The sequence below is a fragment of the Crotalus tigris genome, unplaced genomic scaffold, assembly GCF_016545835.1.
Source record: "Crotalus tigris isolate CLP2741 ecotype Arizona unplaced genomic scaffold, ASM1654583v1 scf7180000019210.225728, whole genome shotgun sequence".
Lineage (NCBI taxonomy): Eukaryota > Metazoa > Chordata > Lepidosauria > Squamata > Viperidae > Crotalus > Crotalus tigris.
In genome coordinates this window covers 63,553-86,344 of record NW_024097437.1, presented here as the reverse complement: position 1 = coordinate 86,344, position 22,792 = coordinate 63,553, and the positions used below count along the sequence as shown (strand labels likewise).

General features: G+C 39.3%; 1 protein-coding gene across 4 annotated transcripts in view; it reads left to right on the top strand.

Moving 5' to 3' along the window:
* The first annotated feature begins 7,269 nt into the window (after window positions 1-7,269).
* The window catches only part of RBM46 (RNA binding motif protein 46), a 40,009-nt gene continuing 24,486 nt past the window's right edge, over window positions 7,270-22,792 (top strand). For 2 of the 4 annotated variants that reach the window (XM_039361170.1, XM_039361173.1), the window contains exons 1-4: window positions 14,506-15,336; window positions 17,809-17,931; window positions 21,112-21,273; window positions 22,300-22,767. In XM_039361170.1, the coding sequence (XP_039217104.1) occupies window positions 21,123-21,273; window positions 22,300-22,767 (619 nt within the window). In that variant the 5' untranslated portion in view covers window positions 14,506-15,336; window positions 17,809-17,931; window positions 21,112-21,122. Of the gene's footprint in view, window positions 7,299-14,505; window positions 15,430-17,808; window positions 17,932-21,111; window positions 21,274-22,299; window positions 22,768-22,792 lie in introns of those variants that run through there. The other 2 variants (XM_039361171.1, XM_039361172.1) reach the window with 2 other exon arrangements.

The following is a 22,792-nucleotide window of genomic DNA, read 5'->3' as shown; positions in this document are numbered from 1 at the left end:
GGCAAAAATCGGAAGGCTTTCGGAATTCGACGTCTCACATCCAGAGCGGTGGGAGTCCTACGTATCCAGAATGGAGAACTACTTCAAGGCAAACCAAGTGACGGAAGATAGCTTGAAGGCTGCCACCCTGCTTTGCGTTTGCGGCCAAGACGCCTTCGAAATCGCAGAAAACCTTGCAGCACCTGTCCCAGTAGAGTCTGTAAGCTACGCAGACCTGAAGAAGCTGCTGAAGGAGCACTTCCACCCCAAGGTGTCCGTTATCTCATGGCGCCACACCTTCGAACAGAGGGATCAACGGTCCGATGAGTCAGCCAAGGAATACATCGCCGCGTTACGGAAGGCCGCCAAGCCCTGCGAGTTCAAGGACCTCGAGGAACGACTGAGGGACCGATTCGTGTGCGGGTTAAGGCATCGAGAGCTACAACAGAGACTTTTCGCTAAGGAAGAATTATCCTTCCAAGACGCCTTAAGGGAAGTCACCGCAGAAGAAGCAGCAGGCGGCGCCGTCAAGAACATGCGGCCGATCAGAAGCAGTGCAGAGGGTGCGTCCGTGCACCAGGAAGACGTCCAACGAAACTCCGAGGAGGATCCGGACGAGGAAGTCGACCGTCTACACCCCGCGAAGGGAGGAAACACAGTCCCCATGGTCTAGGGTGCACATTGACTACGCTGGGCCCTTTCAGGGCCAGTTCTTCTTGGTCCTTGTTGACAGCCATTCAAAATGGCTTGAGGTTGTGCCTGTCTCATCCACCACCACTGCAAAGACTATTCAGGTACTGAGGGGGATTTTTGCTGCACACGGGCTGCCAGATGTCATTGTGTCCGACAACGGCCCTCAATTCACCTCCTCCGAATTCCAAGCTTTCTTACAGGCAAACCTGATTCGTCATGCCACGTCTGCGCCTTTTCACCCGTCCACCAACGGTATGGCTGAACGCATGGTGCGCATCGCAAAGGACGCCTTGAAGAGACTCACCTACGGGGACTGGCATCACAGGTTGGCTGACTTTCTCCTTTCTTATCGCACCACACCGTCCACTTCTACAGGGAGAAGTCCAGCTGAACTTCGTTGGGGGCGCCAACTTACTACTAGACTTGACCGGTTGCATCCGGACAGACTGCCTTCATCTACCTCACATCCTAGGGCACCTAGACAACTACTTGTGGGTGCCCCGGTTTGGGCTCGCAATTACGGGCCTGGTCATACATGGGTCCCCGCTTCTGTGTCCAGGATCACAGGTCCTCTCTCCTACGAGGTTGCCCTGGACAACGGTCGTGTCCTGCGTCGGCACATCGACCAACTTCGCTCTAGGCGAGACTTTTCTGCTGAGACTCCTGGGTCTTTTCCAGGGGGGGAGGGGGACCCTTTGGAGCAAAGGGAAGGGCAAGAGCTACTGCCCATCTCCACTGAGGGAGCCACAAACGGCCCATCCCAGGGTTCCGCAATTGCTCCGAAAAGAAAGTCATGGAGCTTACCCACACAACAGGCACTCACGCCTACTCCAGCCAGGGAGGATACCCGGGGGCATCCCAATAAATCATTCCCTGCAAGAGAGCTGGCACACAATTCCCAAGGTTGGCCTGACCTTACCCCAAATCCTACCGGGGGTCAAACATACACAGAGCTAGTCGAGGAGCCAAGTCCCGACTACAACACCCCTAGCACAAATCAGGGAACACCTGAGTTTTGGGAAAGTACAGAAACCCACACGAGCCCGAGCACAGAATGGGGTTCAGGGAATGGACAGCCTCCTGACAGGTCTTGGACTGACCTAGGAGGTTCTACAGAGACGCCCAGCAGTGGCTATCACTTCAAGGGGCCTGAGGGTCTACAGCTAGGTAGGACAACCAGGTCACAAAGCAACAGAAGCCCTGGCCTGACGAGCCCGGTGGGCAAGCAAGCAGGCCAGGCATCGGGGCACAGTCCTTGGAAGACACCAGGGCACAATAGAGAGAACAGGCTCACGCCTCCCTCCAGTCAGGGAACTTATGCCAGTAACCCAGAGCTAAGAAGGTCACAGAGAGCAAAGAAATCTCCTAAGTACCTAGAAGATTACATAACATTGCTGGCAAGGCAAAAGCCAGTAAACAGTGGGAGCACTGGGGAGCAAATTGTCGTATAAAATAAATGTTGTATGTTGGTAGTAGTTTTAGCCCGGGGGAAAGGGGTGTTATGTCCCGAGCCTTGCAAACGGCTCGGGCGTTTGCAGGCAGTCCCGGGCAGGTGCAAAGCTGCCCGGGACCAGACAGGCTGTCGCCAGCGCCGTGCGCATGCGCGGGTGCTGGCGCGGGAAAAGTAACCCATTTACCCGGGAGTTGCCTATATAAGAGGCTGCGAGGCGTTTGGGCGAGGCTGAAGCCATCTTCCTGTAAGCTGAACGCTGAATAAAAGAAACTGAGAACTCCAGCTGCTTCTCGTGTCTATTTTCCCGCCACGGACTCAACAGATATAGTTTTAAATCGATTGATTATATCTGAAACATACCATGCTAGTGCCCTCTTGCATATTATCCTCTTTCCTTCTTTACCCTACAATTGCAAACGACCTATGGGAAAAGTTGCAGTTTGGACAAGCTGAAAATAGTAACAGTGGGCAGCCCGGCCATGTTGTGCTAATAGACAAGAGACTCCCTTTCCCTAGTTAAATTGTTGAAAAATTAATTTAGAAGAATTTATAAATGAACAGAAAATGTTGGCAAAGATTGTGGGTATAACAAACTCAATAGAAACAAGGGTGAGGAAAAAGGCTGCCATTCTTGAATATAAAGGAAAGTAGTAGCTCCTTTGTTTCCCAGATTCTATAAGCCTGTCATCTTCCAAATAAGATAAATGGCCTCCATCAATAATCTTGGCAGCCCTTGGTGAAATAGGAGATATGCTTGGGTCCCAAAATATACAATCCTACAACTGTGGGAAAGGCAAAGGGAGGGAGAGAAGAGACATTTGTGTAGATCAGACAAAGGTGTTTTTTTGTAAAATAAATTGCTTATTTGCGTAATGCATAATTGCAAACTTTAGTCATGCTGTCCCAGATGATGGAATTAAGAGTAATCATTTGGGATCAATTTGTAAGCCGAAATAAAATCAAAATAGTCATAAAGGAAACCCAGATGGGTTTATTATAGGGATATTTTTTCTTCCTTCTTCAACACACATTAATGTCAGGATATAGTCCTTAATATTACCACTCATGTTCTTGATTTATAAAAAAAAATACATTCTGTGATTTTAATGCTAACAATTTAAATTAGCTACTAATTAGTCAGCCATAACATATATAGGGAGTCCTCAACTAATGACCATAATTGTAAATTATTAATTTTATGGCAATTTTTATGATGGTCATTAAATGAATCACCATAATTATTAAGTGAATCATCTGGTCATTAAGTGAATTTAGCTTCTTCAATTTTTTTGCTGGAAATGGGCAAAAAAGATTGTAAATCACAAGCAAGTTGCCAAGTGCCTGAATTGCGATCACTTAACCGTGAAGTTGGTAAGACAGTTGTAAGTCTGAGTACAGATCTTTAATTAATGTTTCTGAGGCCATTGTCATTAAACAAATGGTGATTAAGTCAAAGACTACCTGTGATTTTAAAAGGTAAAAGGTATGTATACTGAAATCAGTAAGTTTCTATTAGTGGCAAAGCTAGTTCCAAAAGCTCTTCAAAACTTGACTTCATTTCCCAGATAGCAAATATTTCAAAGGTGAAGCCAAGCCTTTATTTTCCCAAAGGCAAAATTAAGACAAACATTTATCTTGGGTTTTTTTTTCTAATCCTGAAATTATTCCAGTGTTTTCATCATTTTTATTAATCAAAGGGAAACATTTCTCTAATATGGGAGTGTTACCTTTTCACAGGTTACAATGGTTATGTTGTAGTGGGTTGCATAACCACAGAACTCATACTAACCAAATACTTCGCTATCAAAGCAAAAGCTCAATCATTGATAGGAGAAATACATAAGAAAAATTATTCAGATGAGCATAACTCATCCGAATAGCTCATCCTTTATGTAGGAATCAGTGGTGCCAAAAAAAAAAAAAAGGAAGTGAAACAGCCATATAACCCACCAACCACAATGAACAATTTAATCAAAAATTGCCTTCCCATATTTGTAGGAGCTGAAATGTCATAAGCCAGAGGTCCCCAACCTTTTGGGCACCAGGGACCAGTTCCGTGGAGAGAGGTTTTTCCGCAGACTGGAGAGTGCGTGGTTTTGTATGCTGCCTGCATCCCACAGATGGGGCTTTGCTTGTCTGTGCAGACTGGTTGCTGGCATGCTGCGGCCTGGTACCAGTCCATGGACCGGGGGTTGGGGACCTCTGACATAAGCAAACCAGATCATTTTAGAAGGTATTCAAGGGGGTAAAGAATTAGAAATGCAACTATCTGGCACAGTGGACAATGGGGTCACACTTTCATAGATGCAATATCTGGCATGACAGAAAGTAGCAACTTCATTGCTACAGCATTGGGAATGCTGACCTAACACTCTGAAAGACTGGAACGTCCCTTCAGCTATAGGATTTCAAAAGGAGTCAGAAAGCATGGAAAGACAAATTTAAAAAAACCGCATTTTGAAGAGGGATGGGGACAGTAGTCAATGGACATCAGGAAAAATAACATATAGCATGTGAAAATACAAAACAACAAAAATAGAATTTCAATCATTTTAGTGCTGTATGGAGACCTATGGATACAGCACCCAAATAGCCTCAACTACACTGAATGAGTTTTGTCAGAGTGATGCTTGTGTAAGATGACCAACTTTTTTACAATGAAAAGGACACAAATAAATTGAAGAAAAAAATATCGTAAATAAAAGAAACATTTTATTCGTTGCAACAATTATACAGAATACACTATAATATGATAAATGCATAGAAAAAAACATTTGTAGCAATAACATTTTATATTGTAATTATGCTTACATGCTGTGTCCCCGCCCGCAGCCACCCTGCCAGCACTGCTGCTCCACTATTTAGAGAGGGCCCCGCGGCTCCCAAAGTACCAGCTGCACTGGCTCCTGCCCCGGGGGACACCCCGCTGTCGACACACCCCACCTGCAGCCGCCCTGCCAGCACCACCACCCACCCTGCGCAACCCTGGGTAGAGCAGGCCCCATGGCTCCCACAGCATGGAGGGCAGCCGGCCACCACCGCCCCTCACACCCCCGCCTGCAGCAGCCCCGCCACCCCTGCCTCTTATGCCCACAGCCATTATTGCCCTAGCAGGGCCGAAGATCAAGAGAAAGTTACCATGGCATCGCTGCTCCAGTCTCCTCCAGGTATCTTCTGAACTAACTAGGAGATGGTGTAGTTGGGTAGCAGGGAGGGGTGCAAAGTTCCTGCCAATTCGCCTTCGCTGCAGACAACTTACATGTGCAAAGTTTGCCGGCCGGGTGTTTTGGCATACTCAGCAGCAATTCCTATTGGCTTTCAAAAGCCAATAGGAATAGCACAGCTCATACAAAAGTTGAAAAAAAAAACCATCAAAAAAAGGTGCCGGAACGCTGTTCTGAGCGTTCTATGAGAAAAAAAAAAGCCCTGCGGATTAGTCTTCAAATATCAAAAAGGAGGACATGTAGGAGGACACTTTTTGAGGGAGGACAGAACCACAAAAGGAGGACTGTCCTCCCTAAAGGAGGACAGTTGGTCACCTTATGCTTGTGATCATTTGGTTTGTCAACCTAACTCAGCCTAGGAAAGCAGAAGCAAGATTACATTCATGCAAGAAAGAAATATTTACAATTTGATAGCAATTATCCAAAACTTTATGGTCCAAGGAGAACCCCATCAAGAAAGTATGAACCACTACCTCTTTCAAGGTGGTAGACATAACTTCCTTACATGAACAGGCTTTAACACAGCGGTCCCCAACCTTTGTGGCTTGGCAACCCAGCTGGAAGGGGGGAAGAGGGGAACTGGATTGTATGAGCAGTGGGCTGGCACACAGACATGTGTGTGCAGCTCAGCTTGCATAAGTTGAGCTGCGCACACATGTACACATGCACCAGCCCGCTGCTTGTGTGCCCCGGTTCTCAATGGGACATAATCTGATAGTGGGCTGCAGTCCAGGGGTTGGGGACCCCTGCTTCAACATTCCCTGTACTGCCACATAAATAGTGAAAACCACACTGCTCAAGAGCATAGATTACTAGCCTAAGATTCACCAATATATCATCTAATTCTTCAGATTGCAAAAAGTGAAGCTGAATCCATGCACACTGATTAAAATTTAGTAGGAACCAGGGCTTTTTCTTCTCATAGAATGCCCAGAACAGAGTTCTGGCACCTTTTCTGAATGGAACCTTATATGGTAGACAAGGCGGGTTGTATGATGTGTGTGAGTTCTGGCACCTTTTTTTTTTTTTTTTAGAAAAAAATGTACTGGTAGGAACTATTAAAATTTTAATACAATGTAATATGAAGTACAAGAATTTTGTCATCTAATTTGACATGAAGACAGCCATTTTTTTTCTTCAAAATACATTACAAATTTCTCTGGATGGTTGACTGAATAGTAAACTGAATCGGTAGTAAAATTAGTTCTGAGCAGCCCAGCAAGCAATAATTAGCAGCCATTTCATATCTCTATTTTTTTGAGGATTTGTTCTTCTTCCCATGGCCTTGTCAGAAGATCATCTATAAGATGCTATTGCTATTGCATCAGACAGTCCAGGAAAAGGAAAGCTGAAGCAAACCTATCTTTGTGTCTTATTCACAACTTCTGTGTATTTCTTTGACAACAAACTGATAATAGGTAAGACCCAGATACAGAAGGGAATCATTAATTAACTGCTCAGGCAGAAGCAAATTGGGAAATTGGTCTTGCTATGCCAGGAATTCCCAAAAAAATACCCCCAAACCCTCTAATATCTCCTGGGCAGGTCCCTTATAATAACACCCTGAAATTCTTTTCCACAGTTATTTGCATGCCAACCTGACTGAGATGGGCAGGAGAGTGGCTACTCACATCCAACTTAGGATCAACAAATAAGAAAAAGGAGAATATATCTTTTCCAGTTTCTCTTTCATTTTCCAATTTTACTGTACATTGCAGTGGAATCCATAATTTAGAAAATAGGATGTGGGTATCAAAGTTTGCCAATTGCTGTATTGTGCATTATTTCCTTGTTTTTACTTTCTTGAAATATTTATGAGTCTTTCTACTGTTTTCACTAAAGAAGTTTATTTCTTTTTCCTCCCTAATGAATGTTGGCTCAGAACATGTTCCCTGAATGAGCATTAACTATTAACTATCAAGGCGCAGAGAAACAAAACAAATCCCATGGTAAGCTTCTACTCTGCAGAGTACAATACTGATTATTATATGACTTATTCACAAAATATCTTGGTCCTCAGAAATCATTTCAAATAGAGACAAAAAGAAACTATAGCTTAAGATACCAAAAAACACTGCAAAAGACAAACTAGAAACAAAAATTAAAATAAGCAAGAAAATGGTAAAAGAACACCTATGCGACCTTGACGAATATAAATCACCAGGACCTGACAGATTACATCCCAGAGTTCTGAAGGAGCTGGCAGATGTTATCTCAGAACCATTGCACCATATCTTTCATAAATCCAGGGAAATACCTGAGGTTTAGAAAAAGGCTGATGTGGTTCCCATCTTCAAGAAAGGAAAAAAACTGACCCAGGAAACTACAGACCAATTAGTTTAACATCAATACTTGAGAAGATTATCCTAGAAAAGATAATCAAAAAATGGATCTGCAAACAACTAGAAGCAAACAAAATTATAACTAGTAGCCAGCACAGGTTTGTTAAAAAAGATCATGCCAAACCAATCTTATTTCATTCTTCGATAAAATGGCTAAAGTAATAGACCAGCGAAATGATGTGGATGTAGTATAGTTGTGGTCTACTTTATCAAATGCTTTACTGAAGTCTAACAATTATTCTTTTAAAAAGTTGTAACAATTTCTTTATTTTTTAAAAATCAAACATGTTTTTATTATAAATGCAATGTGTGAAATAAAAGTGTTCCTCTTTCATGTACTTTACACTCTAATAATAATAATAAGTTGTAAAAGTCCTTATTTTTAAAATTATTGTGTATGGATCAAAATAATGTTGTAACCTCTGCTATGTGCAGTTGTTTTGTAACCGAGTTTTCAAAAGTTCTTAGTGTTGCTCTTTCCTTATATTAAACAAAATACATTACATTATAAAGCCAGGATTTATCTAATGACCAGATTCTTGTGGATGACTTTTAGTATGTGTGTAGACAGTAAAAGGGTTAAACACTGTAAAATACTGAATATAAAGTAATTACTATTTTTACAATTAAGATTCCTCTTGTATAATTAAATTGCATGAGGGTTGCTCTCTACTCTTGTGCAATTTTGTTTAATCAGAAATATGACCTTGTATTTAATTACTAGCCCAGAGCCGTGGGAAGTATAGCAGACACAAGTAACCTATAAATCTCAGATATACTATTTGCAACCATTGAAGTTGCAGAGACAGTCAGTTACTCTTCTTTCTAGCCACTCAATCAGTGGATTGATCAGGAACAGATAATTTCTATTTCTAGATCCAGAAAATCAGAGAATTTAAGTAGAATCCTCTTTCTCCACTTTTCTCATGATCCCTGGTATCTTAAAACAGTACTGTCAGTAGCAGAAAACTATTATTCTGTTCCCATCAGCTATCTGATTAGGTTAATGAGCTTGCTAGCAAGAAAGATATATAGTCTATAGCAGGAACCAGTCCTAGGCATATAGAATCCTTTGGAGGGAAGAAATAAGATGTTTGTTCTTTTCCCTCCTAACATTCCTACTCAATATAGCAAATGTGTTTGTGTGATATGCAGATGCGTTTGCATGCATGTCAGGATATAGTACTGTATGTGAGACCTCCAATCTGGCAATCAATGTAGTCCTTACAGGAAGTTCTTCCCTACAGGATGAAACTAACCAATAAACTTCTTGTTTAAGCAAGTGATGGACACAGAAGAGAGCTTTCTGTTGCTTCTCTATACAAGAATACAGAGAAAGTGGGATGCCAGAAGAGGTTACCTCCTCCTTTGGGCTACACTTAGAGGTTCTAAGACAGTGGTGGCGAACCTATGGCACGGGTGCCAGAGGCGGCACTCGGAGCCCTCTCTGTGGGTACACGTGCCATTGCCCCAGCCTTGCCTCCCCTGCAACCCCCTCCTCTCCAGCAGCCCCCCTGAAAGAGCGTGGCCCACATGGAGCAGTGCAGCCAAAGACATGGCAGCCAGGCAATGTAGACAAGACTCTGTCCTCAGACCCCATCATGCAACTGATGCTGCAGGATGCGGGCAGAGGGTGTGACCGCCATAGCGCTGCTGGGCTGCCTGGGCGATCTGCGGTGGGTCCTGGAGGTAATGAGTGGTCCTGTGGATGGGTGGGGTGGGGGATGGGGGGCAGAGCGGGAGAGGAGCAGGGAGGTAGAGCAGGGGCGGGGCCAATTTCTGGGCACTCAGTCTCTAAAAGTTTCACCATCACTGTTCTAAGAAAAGAAATATCCATGGTAGCAAAGGCAACTAGGTACTTTACCATTTATATATTAATGGTGCAGATTGGATATCAGTTCCCACAATTGCCAGATAACATTATCCATAGGTATGATGTCTATCATATTATATATCATATCATGTCATATAATGTAATGCATAATGATAATTACATTTTAACATAACTGGAAGGGACCAGTGGGGAGTCTTTGAAAAAAAAGTTGAAAAGACAACTTTAAGATAGTGTTTGATTAAATAGAAATAAGTGATATCAAGTTGTATTTGATCTAGATTCCACATATAAAGAAAACACATATTAAATTCCAGACATGATAAATTTTATATTTGCATCTATGACTAAAATAGATACAAAATTTCTTATTTTATAACTCATATCACTCATACAATTCATACCATAAAACAAACAGCATTTTAAAAAGTCCACAGTTTTTAAAAAAACATCAATGTTGTTATTTAAAAGAGTGCGAGAGAGGATTATTGCAGAATCCAATCTGGGTTGGTCACCAGGAGCCCATCGTTAGGGAACCTCTGTCTACCAGAATGTGTACTTTGTGCTATTCTGTCTTAGTAACTATGTGGTGCCTGGTTGTGTATGGCTTTTTAGCTGTTGATTGGGTGTTGATGGCCAGTTATTAAGTGTTGGTTATTGGCTGTGCTGCTCCTAAGTACCTGATAAGCTGGTGATTCCTTGAGGATGGGCTCCAGCATGAGTCCTAAAACTCAGAAGACTAAACCTCTGGTCCTGGTTACTGACTGAGATTGGACACATATATTTGCCTTCATTTGTGAGAGAGGATTCTAGGCAATGCCGCTACCTCACTAGTTCCTTGAGATCCCCGAGCCTTTTGATACAGTCATGTTTTGAGGGATTTCTAGAAGGACATCAAGTATGGGATCCTGTCTCACTTTGGGAGGAATAATATTGCACAAGGCAGAACATTCACATCAAGATACAGGCATCACACTAATGGACAGTTCCTCTGCAAGAGAAAGTTCATCCCCCTTTTTCCCCCCATCCAGCAATAAGCAAAGCTGATATTTGATATACCAGCTGCTACTGATATTTCTATTCATACAGTTTGCTGATAGGTTGTAGGTATTTTTTAAAAGGGATCATTCATTAGCCATAAAATTACTGTATCTTCCATCAAACCTTGCCAAGGGATTCTTGAGAAATCAAATTTTGTGCAGCTCTATTCTTTTACATTATATAATATTGCCACCTAGTGGTTAGTATTGTATATTTCAGATACTACATTTTGAACATTTAATATTCAACAGCTTCGAATTTTATTTATTAAGACAAATAATGTATGATTCTGTTCTCTAGGCACAATTATTGTTCCTATAGCAACAATAGTTTTATGATTTTTTAAAAAAATATTGTTTTAGAAATATAAGACTTTTCAGAGACCCATGCTTCCAAAGGATTTAAAAAAATAAACTGTAAAACATATTCCTTTCCTTTCTTCTTTGTATAGATCATTGTAAAGTACAGTAAAGCCTTAATTTAGTTGACTAACTGGGGGTATTTAATATTCTTGACTTTACAAGAAGTATCAGAGCTCAAAGATGCTGAATGAAAATGGCACCTTGCCTTTCTGATAGATGTAACAGAGCTACTCAACAGTTTCAACATGCAACTTCAAGGAAAGGGGAAGCTCATCTGTGATATGCATTCACATGTGAAAGCATTTGAAGTAAAACTGAACATATTCATTAAACAAGTGAGAGAGGAAAACATCTGCCATCTTCCCACAACTCAAAAACTATTTGCGGAAAAACCAGCAGTTGCATTCCCAAACAAAACATGTGTGGATTCACTGGAAACATTGCAAAAAAGTAGATTTAAAGATCTTCATCTCTATGAATAGGACATACAGCTTTTCCGGAACCCATTTTCTATTGACATTGAAATTGTTGATCTGATTTACCAAATGAAACTGGCCGAACTACAGAATTGTGACTCTCTGAAAGACGCATTCAAATCAAGCAGCCTTACTAATTTCTATGCATCTGTCAGGACCCACTTCAACTAACCACCCAAGAAAGCAGAACTCTTGAAATTCTTGAAACAGGAAACTTTTATTAGGTGTCAATGACAGTAGGGAAGTCAAGGCAAGATCTAGGGAAAAACCCGTGCAAACGGTATAGTTAAGCTAGCAATATTCCTCCTCCCAAAGTTATAATGTCCATTTGAAATCTAGCCAATCCACAGGTGGCATGAAGCCTAGCTGACTGGTACAGTTGGCGGCATCTCAAGGTCTTCTCCAGCTTTCGTTTCTCTGTAAACATCTCCCTGATAAGGGAGACACATTCCTTTCTCAAGATGATAGAGGCAGGAGAGGGAAAGTAGAGAGCAAAAGTTATCCCAAGCAAAAGCATGCTCACCCTCCCCCAAGCAGAATGGCAGGCCCCAAAGATAGAATAACTATGCAGGAGCAACAATGAGGGTTTGGGGACCTGATAGCATCTCTCCCCTCTGAGACATATCTTAACCTCAGGAACCATGCACTTAAAATGGCAACCGTCTTTGGCAGCACCTATATCTATGAACACACTTTTTCCCGAATGAAACATCTGAAATCTCCAACCAGATCCAGACTAACTGGTGCTCACTTGCATCACTTATTACGACTAGCAGTGACAAATATGGAACTAGACCACAGGTCAGCAACCTGCGGCTCCGGAGCCGCATGCGGCTCTTTGAGCCTTCCCCTGTGGCTCCCAGCCTCCTCTGCCTTTGCAGAGAGAGACAGAGACAGAGAGAGGCAATTGCGTTTCCCTGCTTCTCTCTCTCTCACTCCCTCCCTCCCTCCCTCCCTCCCTCTGTGTGTGTATGTGTGTGTAAAAGAGAGTGCACTCACAGTGTTCTCCGAGGAGCTGAAAAGCTTACTGGGCGGAGCTCCTCCCTTTGCTGCGTCTCTGCAGGAAGCAGGAAGGGCAGGAGAGAGCTAGCTAGCCCAGCTAGGCTGACTCAGGAATTCTGGGAGTTGAAGTGCATGAGTCATAAAAGAGAAGAGGTTGCCTACCTCTGAGCTTGTTGGACAACAGCTTGAAGCTTGCCAGGTGAGCAGCAGATAGGAGGGGGGGGAAAGAGAGAGAGGGGGGGGGGAGGGAGGGAGAGAGGGAGAGGAAAGAGAGAAAGAAAGAGAGTGGGGGAAGAGGAGTGGCAGACTAAGGGCAGATAGAGAGGGAGGGAGAGAGAGAGACCCTTTTGACATCTAAAATGAAGATAACACTGCATATATCCTTTTTTTACCTGTGTATGTAATTTTATTTCCTTAAAACATTCTCTTGGTGATCATTGTTTTAATAATATGGATATTCCCAAGAGTCATATTTTTACTTTTATTTTTAATGTGTATATATACATATACATACACACACACACACACACACCTATAATAAAGGTAAAAAAGCATATATGCAGTGTTATCTTCATTTTAGATATCAAAAGGGTTTTGCGGCTCCCGGTGTTTTGTTTTTGGTGGGAAACCTGTCCAAGTGGCTCTTTGAGTGTTTTGGGTTGCCTATCCCTGAACTAGACATTGATTATCTCATAAGCCAAAAGCAGGCCCATACTTCCCATTGAAATACTAATAAGCTTATATTAATTAAAATTATTCTTCATTTTAAATATTGTATTGTTTTTTCCTGGTTTTTTGCACTACAAATAAGATATGTGCAGTGTGCATAGGAATTCGTTCGGTACAAGTAAAAAAAATGGATCCAGAAGAAAATATTCAAATATAGACAAATAATTAACTCAAATAGATTTTTTTATTAATAAAAACTTAAAAATTCCACATTCCACTTCCCTCTTACAAATTTTAAAAAGTATCCTTTTGAATATTTTCTTCACTTAAAAACTCATTCAAATAATTAACCAACTTATTTTTCTTGTTTCATTTTATATTTGATTTTACATTGTTCTATAATCATTTTTTTTCAAACTTAGTCCACTCCAACAGTCTGAGGGACAATGAATTGGCCCCATTTAAAAAGTTTGAGGACCCCTGCTCTACATTAAATATCAAAGTATGTCATTTGTATCAATTTGCAACATTTGCATAATACCAAGAGTTAATGTTCATACTGATAAGAAGTTTAACAAATGTTTCTAACACTATCAACAGGTATGGACTGACCTATCTTCAAAAGAGGCAAGCGTTTTCCTCTTTTGAAGATAGATCAGTCCATACTGACTGACTTTCCTAATTCAAAATTTTGAATTAAAATCTTACTCTTAAATTATATAACATTTTTTCAACTGAAAGAAGACTGATAAAATTCTTGTGTTGCACTCTTAATTCATTTTCTAATATATATTACTAGTTAGAACTCTGAGCACCTTGTTCTTTGGACTCTTTCCAATTAAGGCTGCTATGAGAAATATCTGGAACTAATTCCAATAAATACTTGTTCCCTGTATAAAGTAGTCAAACATGCTTCAAATACTTAGATCCAATAACTGATTCATTTGCTGAGCCAGACCGATGTCCAAATTACCCAACTGACTTAAGCATTTACTCAGATGACACAACACATGGCACAGATCTAACTACATCCCAGCTCTTTTTTAGATCTTCGCCATTATTCCTTTGGGGAAATAAATTCTGCCTTTTTAATATTCCCCAAAATATTTCTTTCTCTGGGTTCTTCCCACAGTACTTAAGTAGTCCTTGATTTACAACTGTAATGGAGCCTTGACCATCATGATTGTAAGTTGTGACCGTTGTAAAAAAAAATATTTTTGTGGTGATTTTTAAGCTAATACAACAATCATAAAGTAGCCACTGAAGTCATTAAGCGAATCAATCGTTTGCTCTGGGTGGTTTTGCTGAAAATTGGAAGTAAATGCTATAAAAGCCACATGACCATGGGATACTGCAAATGGCTGTAAATGTGGCCCAGTTGCTGAGCACCTGAAGTTCAGTCACATGACTGGGGGGGGGGGCTGACCATCAGAACTTCAAATCCAGGTTATAAGTAGCTTCTGTGTAGGTCCATCATAACATTAAAGAGTCAACAAACAACTTGGTATTAGCATTCATAACTTGGATTTTCTAGTCTGGTCTATTTCAGAGAGCTGACATCAAAACAATTGAACTGAACTTTTCCCTAGCGTTTAATTGTCTACAACAACAGGGAAATATTCTGTAGGAAATGATTAATATCAGTACTGTTAAGAACTAAAGGCTCTCTGCCATGGACCAAGGACAAAATGAAATCTACATCATAGATGAATGACAGAAAAAAGTTCGCCAAAGCAAGCCGCGTTGTTTAAATGTAAATGTGTTTACTTCTAGTAATACAATTACTGAAAGGCAGATGAAAGTAGCCAATCTTCATAAGGTGATGTTTTGGTTTCTCTAAGTTGCCTCGTCGTGGGTCTGATTTGTTATAAATTGTCAATTACTTTGCAATTATAGACTATACGCAGTAAGGCACTGGCACTAATGATGGAGAGTATTCTTGTCCGTTGGAATAAACGTTACCACCGCCCACGTTCTCTCTTCACCCCCGCCCTTCTCACTAACGAATCTCCAACTTCAACTCCGCCCCATCCTTTGAAACCCAAGCGGGAAAGAGAATCTTCCTACCTCGTTTAGTGCCACCTCGCTAGTTCATTCCCAATTGGTTAGAGGTGCTGTCAATCCTATAAAGCAAAAGGCAATTAAAAAAAAAAGCCCGCGCAAGTTCGGAAGACCGTGCCTGAAAATTGCGCGGGCCCTTGCGTTACTGAGACGGCGTGTCGGTAACTGCAAGTTAGCCGCTGTTTCCTGTACAGGAAGGAGCGGTAGGCTAGTTTGTAGGGCACGGAGGGTGTTGGGCGGTACGCTTGAACGACAAGGCGTCGCTTGTCGTGGGTGCTACGTTTCCAACTCTTCGGGTGGGACCTTCGTTGCAGTATTTCCAGTCCCTCGTGCAGGGCATATCTCTTCATTTAGAAGGGACAATATAAACAAACGGATCAGAGTCTCAAAAAATGAGGATTTGCTTGAGGAAGGAAGACCGTGATTATAGAAAGAGTAGAAATAGTGCTCCGTGTGAAATATTAAGTAAAGCTTAAAAAGTGCCTTTTTTCGGCCGTGGGCGCTAATTTAAGCGGCATAGTTAAGCCAATAATAATAAATTGTTAGTTAAGTAATTTGTTGGTAAAAGCTGGAAATGAAGTGTTAGCAGTAGTCGAGAAGAAAATGGAAAGGAACAACTCTAGCGTTGAGGCAGGGAGGAACTCTTGTGATGGGGAGGTTGAGGGCCAGGCGGGAGTAAAGAATTCGCGGTAATATGTTTATGGAGGAAGAAAGTACAGTTGAAAAATAGCTATAAGTTAATCGGTGAATATAGCCAATTACAATTTTATTATTTCCTACTGGAAGACACTAGAATGTCGTTCTGTTCTTTTTTTTTTAAAGTAAAAAATAAAACCAAAATCATTAAAACCAAGATAAATCCAAAAGCCCATAAAGCTATCTATATCACAGTATTAAAGCTATAATACCAAATTTTAAAGTCCAATTTAAAGAGAATTGGCTTGACACTTTTCTTAGAGCCAGTCATAGTTCTAAAGCATTTTTTCCAATCCTGCCTCTCCCAGGTATTTTTTTAATCCTCATTTTTATCTTCTAGTTAGTCCAACCAAGAGGTGATAAGAATTATATTGCACACCTGGATGTAGATCCATACGTAGTTATTTCACATAGGCTTTAAAAATCGGCCTCTGCAAGTAGAGGCTACCTTCAAAAACATCTGTGATTTTTTATAATCAGGCTCAGAATGAAACAGGCAACTTTTAAAATAATAACTATAAGAAAATACTATATTGTCTCCATTTTTGCAAGCATTTTTTTCAGTTGGAATTTTTATATCTTTAATCTTGGATATCAGGATAGTGCATGATCAAATTTTATCTTAGAATATCAAATAATAAATGGCAAATAAAACCCTTAAAAGCAGGGCTAGTAATTATATTTTGTTAAAATATTTGCATAATATCTTCATATATTTTAATCTTCAGATTCATGACTTTAAAGACAAGTGTTGAAATATAGTGATTGCTTTCCAAACTAAGAAGCAACTTCTGAGCTTTCATCTAGCACAGAGGTCAAACTGCCGACCTGATGCGTCACAAGGAAATCACGTCCATCCCATTGCCGGCAGTGGGGACAAAGCTCTGATATGTCATGTGATGTTGCGAGTTTGACATCTGATCTAGCACATATGAAAAGGGTTTTTATATTACAAAATATTGTCATAGGTGATCAGTGTGTGATCTTCTAAAGCAGGTGTGTCAAACTGCCAGCCCATGGGCCGGTTGCATCTGGAGGCCACCCCCATCCCAGCTCCCGCAATGCAAAAATGGTTACAATACATTGCAACATGTCACATGATGCGGGAAGTTGGACACCCATGTTCTAAAGTGTAGCTGATTTACATTCTAAGGAATGGGTGTCAAACTCGTTTCATTATGTGATGTCTCGCAATGTATCATGACTTTTTGCATTGCTGGAGCTGGGGTGGGCACGACCTCTGCATGATGCAACCGGCCCATGGGCTGGCAGTTTGACACCCTTATTCTAAGGCATCTGAAAAGCAATTTGGCAGTTAACCTATATAGAGATTTATTTGTTTTTGCAGAATATTGTTAGTTCTTAGTAAAATTCATAACTATTAGCAGCTAAGCTCCCTACTGTCTGATGCAGTGCATTTATAGAACTTCTCTAATACAGTGTTTTCATGGTAGCCTTTCAGCTATGCTTTAGATTATATTTTGATTCAGAAATTGAATATGAATATACATTTTTATATAGAGATGTACAATCTCCATACATTGTAAGAAATGCACAAAACACAAGGTGTATGTTAGGACAGTAAAAGGTATGTTATCAAGTTTCCTCCATTACACTATATATAATTTTAACATTCAAGGGGATGGAACTGACCTGTGAAATCTGTTGTCCAAGCAAGTTAGCTTTCCATATCTAGGAAAAGTGCTTGGGATGAATGGTACTTATTCCTTCCCTCATCTGAAATTTCTTTTTTTCAATATAAAAACTGTCCTGTTTATTTAATCTGGCCTATTTATATGAATCAGGAATTAAAAAGTGACAAGTGTCATCATATCTTGCTTGATTTTAGAAAAGTCTGTATAAATTGAATCTTCAGGTTTATTGCTGTTCTTTCTTATACAGAATGAAATTAAATATGCTTTCAATAAATAATAAACTTAATACCACTTGTTTACTTGAAATTTCATTTTTGTCCACAGATATTAACCTGATCAGAGTTTTGTTTGTGAAACCCATATATTAAAGTATTTATTTGAAAATAGTTTGATATTTCAAAGGGCTACAGAGCAGTGTGAGCTGATTATAGAAACCTAAAAAATCTTGTAAGTTTTAATCATTCTTTCTAAACTGTAATGTGTGCATATAAACTACTTATTTCTTTCTCCCAAGTACTCTAAACATAGTATGTAAGTTTTAACAGAATAATAACAATAAGAGTTGGAAGGGACCTTGGAGGTCTTCTAGTCCAACCCCCTGCTCAGAGAGGAAACCTCATACCATTTCAGACAAATGGTTGTCCAATTTCTTGTTGGAGCATTTACAACTTCTGGAGGCAAGTTGTTCCACTGATTGTTCTAACTGTCAGGAAATTCTCTTTAGTTCTAGATTGTTTCTCCTTGATTCGTTTCCATCCATTGCTTCTTGTCCTGCCTTCAGGTGCTTTGGAGACTAGCTTGACTCCCTCTTTGTGGCAACCCCTGAGATAGTGGAACAAGTTTTAAAATACAGTTTGGAACAGGGCTCCTCAAAGTGGTCAATATTAACCCCCAGGCTGATAGAATTACCCAAGAGGTCAATAAATGGCTAGAGGTCAGTAGGTAGTGGATAAATGATGGGGAGTTGATTGGGATCAGTTAATCTTTTGGGATTTCTGAAGAGGTCCATGTGAGTCCCTAGTCCTGAATGAGAAGTGGCTAGCAGGCTAGTTTGTTACCCAGCATTATTAGTTAAAGTTAAAATAGATGTATTATATTATTTTCACTTAATAAACATTTAGGGTCAATGAAAAATCTAAATCTTAATGAAAAATCAATTAGATGAAGAGTTTGGGGATCCCTGATCAAGCACTGATATAATACTGTTTATCACTTTGCAGACTTCATCCTTTTTGCACTTATGTCATAGCATCTGATGCAAGTGCTCAAGCAGCATAATTTATACTGTGATACCACAATGCATACACTATTTCGATATAAGCTAGGTTTTCGATATAAGCTAGGCCTTTTACCAATGTTTAAATTCTTCCCAGGGAGAATTTAAACATTGGTAAAAGGCAAAAATCTAATTCATGCATGAAATGGTTAGCATACTCTATTGACATAAGTCTACCATTGTATGTGTGAGCCCGTTTTATTTTTTGAGCAGTCCATTGAAAAATTACCCTTGCTTATCAAGCTAAGAATTTTAAAATGAACCAAATTAGCAAAAGGTAACTGCCAGCACTGAAGCTGGCAGTACTTTGGGAACAGCAGTTTTTGTTACTCATCTACTTAATTCACCACCACTAGTTTAGGATTTGTCTTTAAATTCTACTATACCTTCCTATGTAAAAGCAATATGTGATAGCTATTTTTCAGTGTTCTTCAGTAGAAAAATATGCTTCTAAAATCCATTGTATTAAGATTGCCAAGCAGCTTGAGCTGTTTCTGAGTTGAAAAAGCAAGCTGTTTCAAAGTTGGAAAAATGCATTTTGGTTATTATTTCTTTAAAGTATGTTTTACAAGTATACACAGGTAACCCTTGACTTACAACCATTCATTTAATGAAATTTCAAAGTTATAATGGTACTGACAGAAGTGACTTAACATCTGATCTTCACACTTACAACCAGCATCCCTATGTTCATGTGATCAAAATTAAGGGCAATTGGTGTGTGTTTATGATAGTTGCAGCATCCGAGGCTCATGTGATGCAATCTTCCCAGCTGGCTTTCAGCAAGCAAGTCAATAGGAAACATTTCAATTCTGGTACTTGATTAATAGGTATTTAAATCAAGTTCTACTGTACAACAATAAAGATTCATTCTTATACTGAAATGTACACACTCTAATACTATTTTTATAATATTTTTTTATTTGTTTTACCTAAAGCAAACACGTTAAATATGAATTTGAATAGCATCAAGTATTCTACCCAGTTACTCCATTATATCTATCTATCTATCTATCTATCTATCTATCTATCTATCTATCTATCTATCTATCTATCTATCTCTATCATCTATCCTTGTCTGTGTGTGTGTGTGTGTGTGTGTGTGTATGGCTACAATGGAGTAACTGGGTAGAAATTCAAATTATATATATATTCAAGAATATTGGTAAAAATGCGACTCCCAGGCATAATTATGAATAAAAGAATAAAATACGATCACCGGGAGGGTTAAAATAAGAATACTTTATTAAAAATATACTTATACTAAAAAGTTGCCAAGCTTTTTGTAATGGCCTTTTAGCCCTGACAATGCTGGGGAGTTCCCCCAGCGAAAGCTTGGCAACTTTTTAGTATAAGTATATTTTTAGTAAAGTATTCTTATTTTAACCCTCCCGGTGATCGTATTTTATTCTTTTATTCATATATATATATATATATATATATATATATATATATATATATATATATGAGATTTATCAACAATTATAGCTTTTTGATACTCTTGATATTGATAAAAATGTATATTTTATATGAAAATTTGAATATTCACAATTTTATTCATATTTAATGTTAAATTTATATCCCCATCTTTCATCCATCAGCTCAAGTAGTGTTCACATATTCCTCCTCCAATTTTCCCAATTAGAACAACACTGAAGTAGGCTGGGCTAAGTTACCAAGTCAACTTCTGGGGCTAAGATTGGACTTTTATTTGAGTTTACCCCCTTACCCAGTATAACTCACCAAACTCTTTCTCAGAGGGCTTCAACACAATTTGTAAAACAGATGTCCAAAAAATAATTTAGACTAGCTGGTCCCATAATCCCACCTTAAATTATCCATAGGGTAGAGGTCTGTGCATCCAGCAAATTTCAACTGGATTTTCCCTATTCCCATGATAATATGTTATCTCTTCTTAAGATTCCATTAGGAAAGAGTTTGGATGAAGAAGGTTTTTGACATTAGATTTCTCAAAGCGCTTTCTGTAATCTCATGAACAACATGATTTCAATGTTAATTTAATGTATAGAATGCATTATTTGGATAGTTTGATTTAGTTTGCCATTTTTATTCTGCATTCATTTTCATATATATAGTATTCTGATTCTTTGAGGAATGTAGTGGTAAAATCAGAAATAAACCATACTGTACATGCAGAAAGCCTATGTAATCAAAATCAATATTTAATAAATCAGCTTCAGAAACTTGCTACTCTATACAGGTATAGCTTTACTTTTCTTTGAAGTTAATATCAAATTATTTATACATGTAAATGTTTGATTTTCATGTAAGAACTGTTTTCTAAGGAATGTGTTACATGTATATAATAACTACTATTGGTTCTCTTTAAGATGTTACAGAAATGAATGAAGAACACATAGATGTAATAAATGGATGTAATAAAGTTAGATCTCGTACTCAGAATGAAGCTGCCTTATTGGCTCTTATGGAGAAGACAGGTTATAATATGGTTCAAGAAAATGGACAACGAAAATTTGGTGGACCTCCACCAGGTATTTGATTATTGCTTCGTTTCAAAATATTAGTTTTGGAAAAATAATAGAAAAATAATTAATATGCACAAAACGTATTATTGACTAAGTAGTAGCCTAGCTTTGATTAAAGTATGTGTGAAATGGAGAATTCTCCCCTCCCCCCCAAACTCAAATCATTTAATTTCAAATATTCTGCTGAACCATTTCAGGTTAGCTATGGTTGCTAGAACCAAAATCCAGGTGGGGCATGTATGGATGTACATTGTACTCTATATCCTTCATAATTCCCAGTGTGGCATACTCCATCAAATTACCTATCTTCCTGGCACTATTTCTTCCTTCCCACTTCTCAACTGCCAGCTTAACCCAGTAGTGTCACACTGGCTTTCCTCCCATTGCTTCCTAAGTGTTTTGCCCAAACGTTCCCTTCCATTGTCCCCTTATCTTCCTAAGCTGCTGATATCCTTGGTATTTTTCTCTGCTGTCCCATCATCACTTCTGTCTAGAACAAAATAGACCTGTTTCATTTCACATATAGAGCAGAACACCCCCCCCCCCAGCCAGGCATGTTCAGAGTAGATTATTCAGGAACAGCTATCTGCACAGAATTTTTTTTCATGTTTTGCATATCTGTACTGAATAACCATGCGAGTATACATTGCATTTCTTTACAATATGACAATTCCCTGTTAAGTTAAAATATTTTACTTAATTTTAGGTATTCCAGTTGAACCAAGTATGATACAGCTATATTCCTCATTATTCGTATTTAGGACTAAATTTAAATCAAAACAGTGGGTCTTTGTTTAAATAGAAGTCACAGAAATAAATTTAGACCAGATAATACAAGCCATGTCTAATGGAGAACTGATGGACAATCAGTATTTGTAGAGTGCATTAGCATTTTAGTTTGTATAATCTGTTGGATATTATATGAAAACCTCTGAAATTGTTTTAAGGTAAGTGAAATAATATGATAAATAATTGGCCAGGATTTTTTTCTTAGTATCAATTAATACAAATGTGTTGAATTTGTTTTTTAAGGTTGGGAAGGTCCTCCACCACCCCGAGGCTGTGAAGTTTTTGTGGGAAAAATTCCTCGTGATATATATGAGGATGAATTAGTTCCTATTTTTGAAAGAGCTGGAAAGATTTATGAATTTAGATTGATGATGGAATTTAGTGGTGAGAATCGTGGATATGCTTTTGTAATGTATACAACAAAAGAGGAAGCTCAGTTTGCCATTAAGACCCTTAATAATTATGAGATTCGTCCTGGAAAATTCATTGGTGTTTGTATAAGCTTGGATAACTGCAGATTATTCATTGGAGCCATTCCAAAGGAAAAGAAGAAAGAAGAAATCTTGGATGAAATGAAAAAAGTCACTGAAGGTGTTGTAGATGTTCTTGTATATCCAAGTGCAACGGACAAGACAAAAAATCGTGGGTTTGCCTTTGTAGAATATGAATCCCACAGAGCTGCAGCTATGGCAAGGAGAAAATTAATTCCTGGTAAATATGTTCATTCTTCACATAA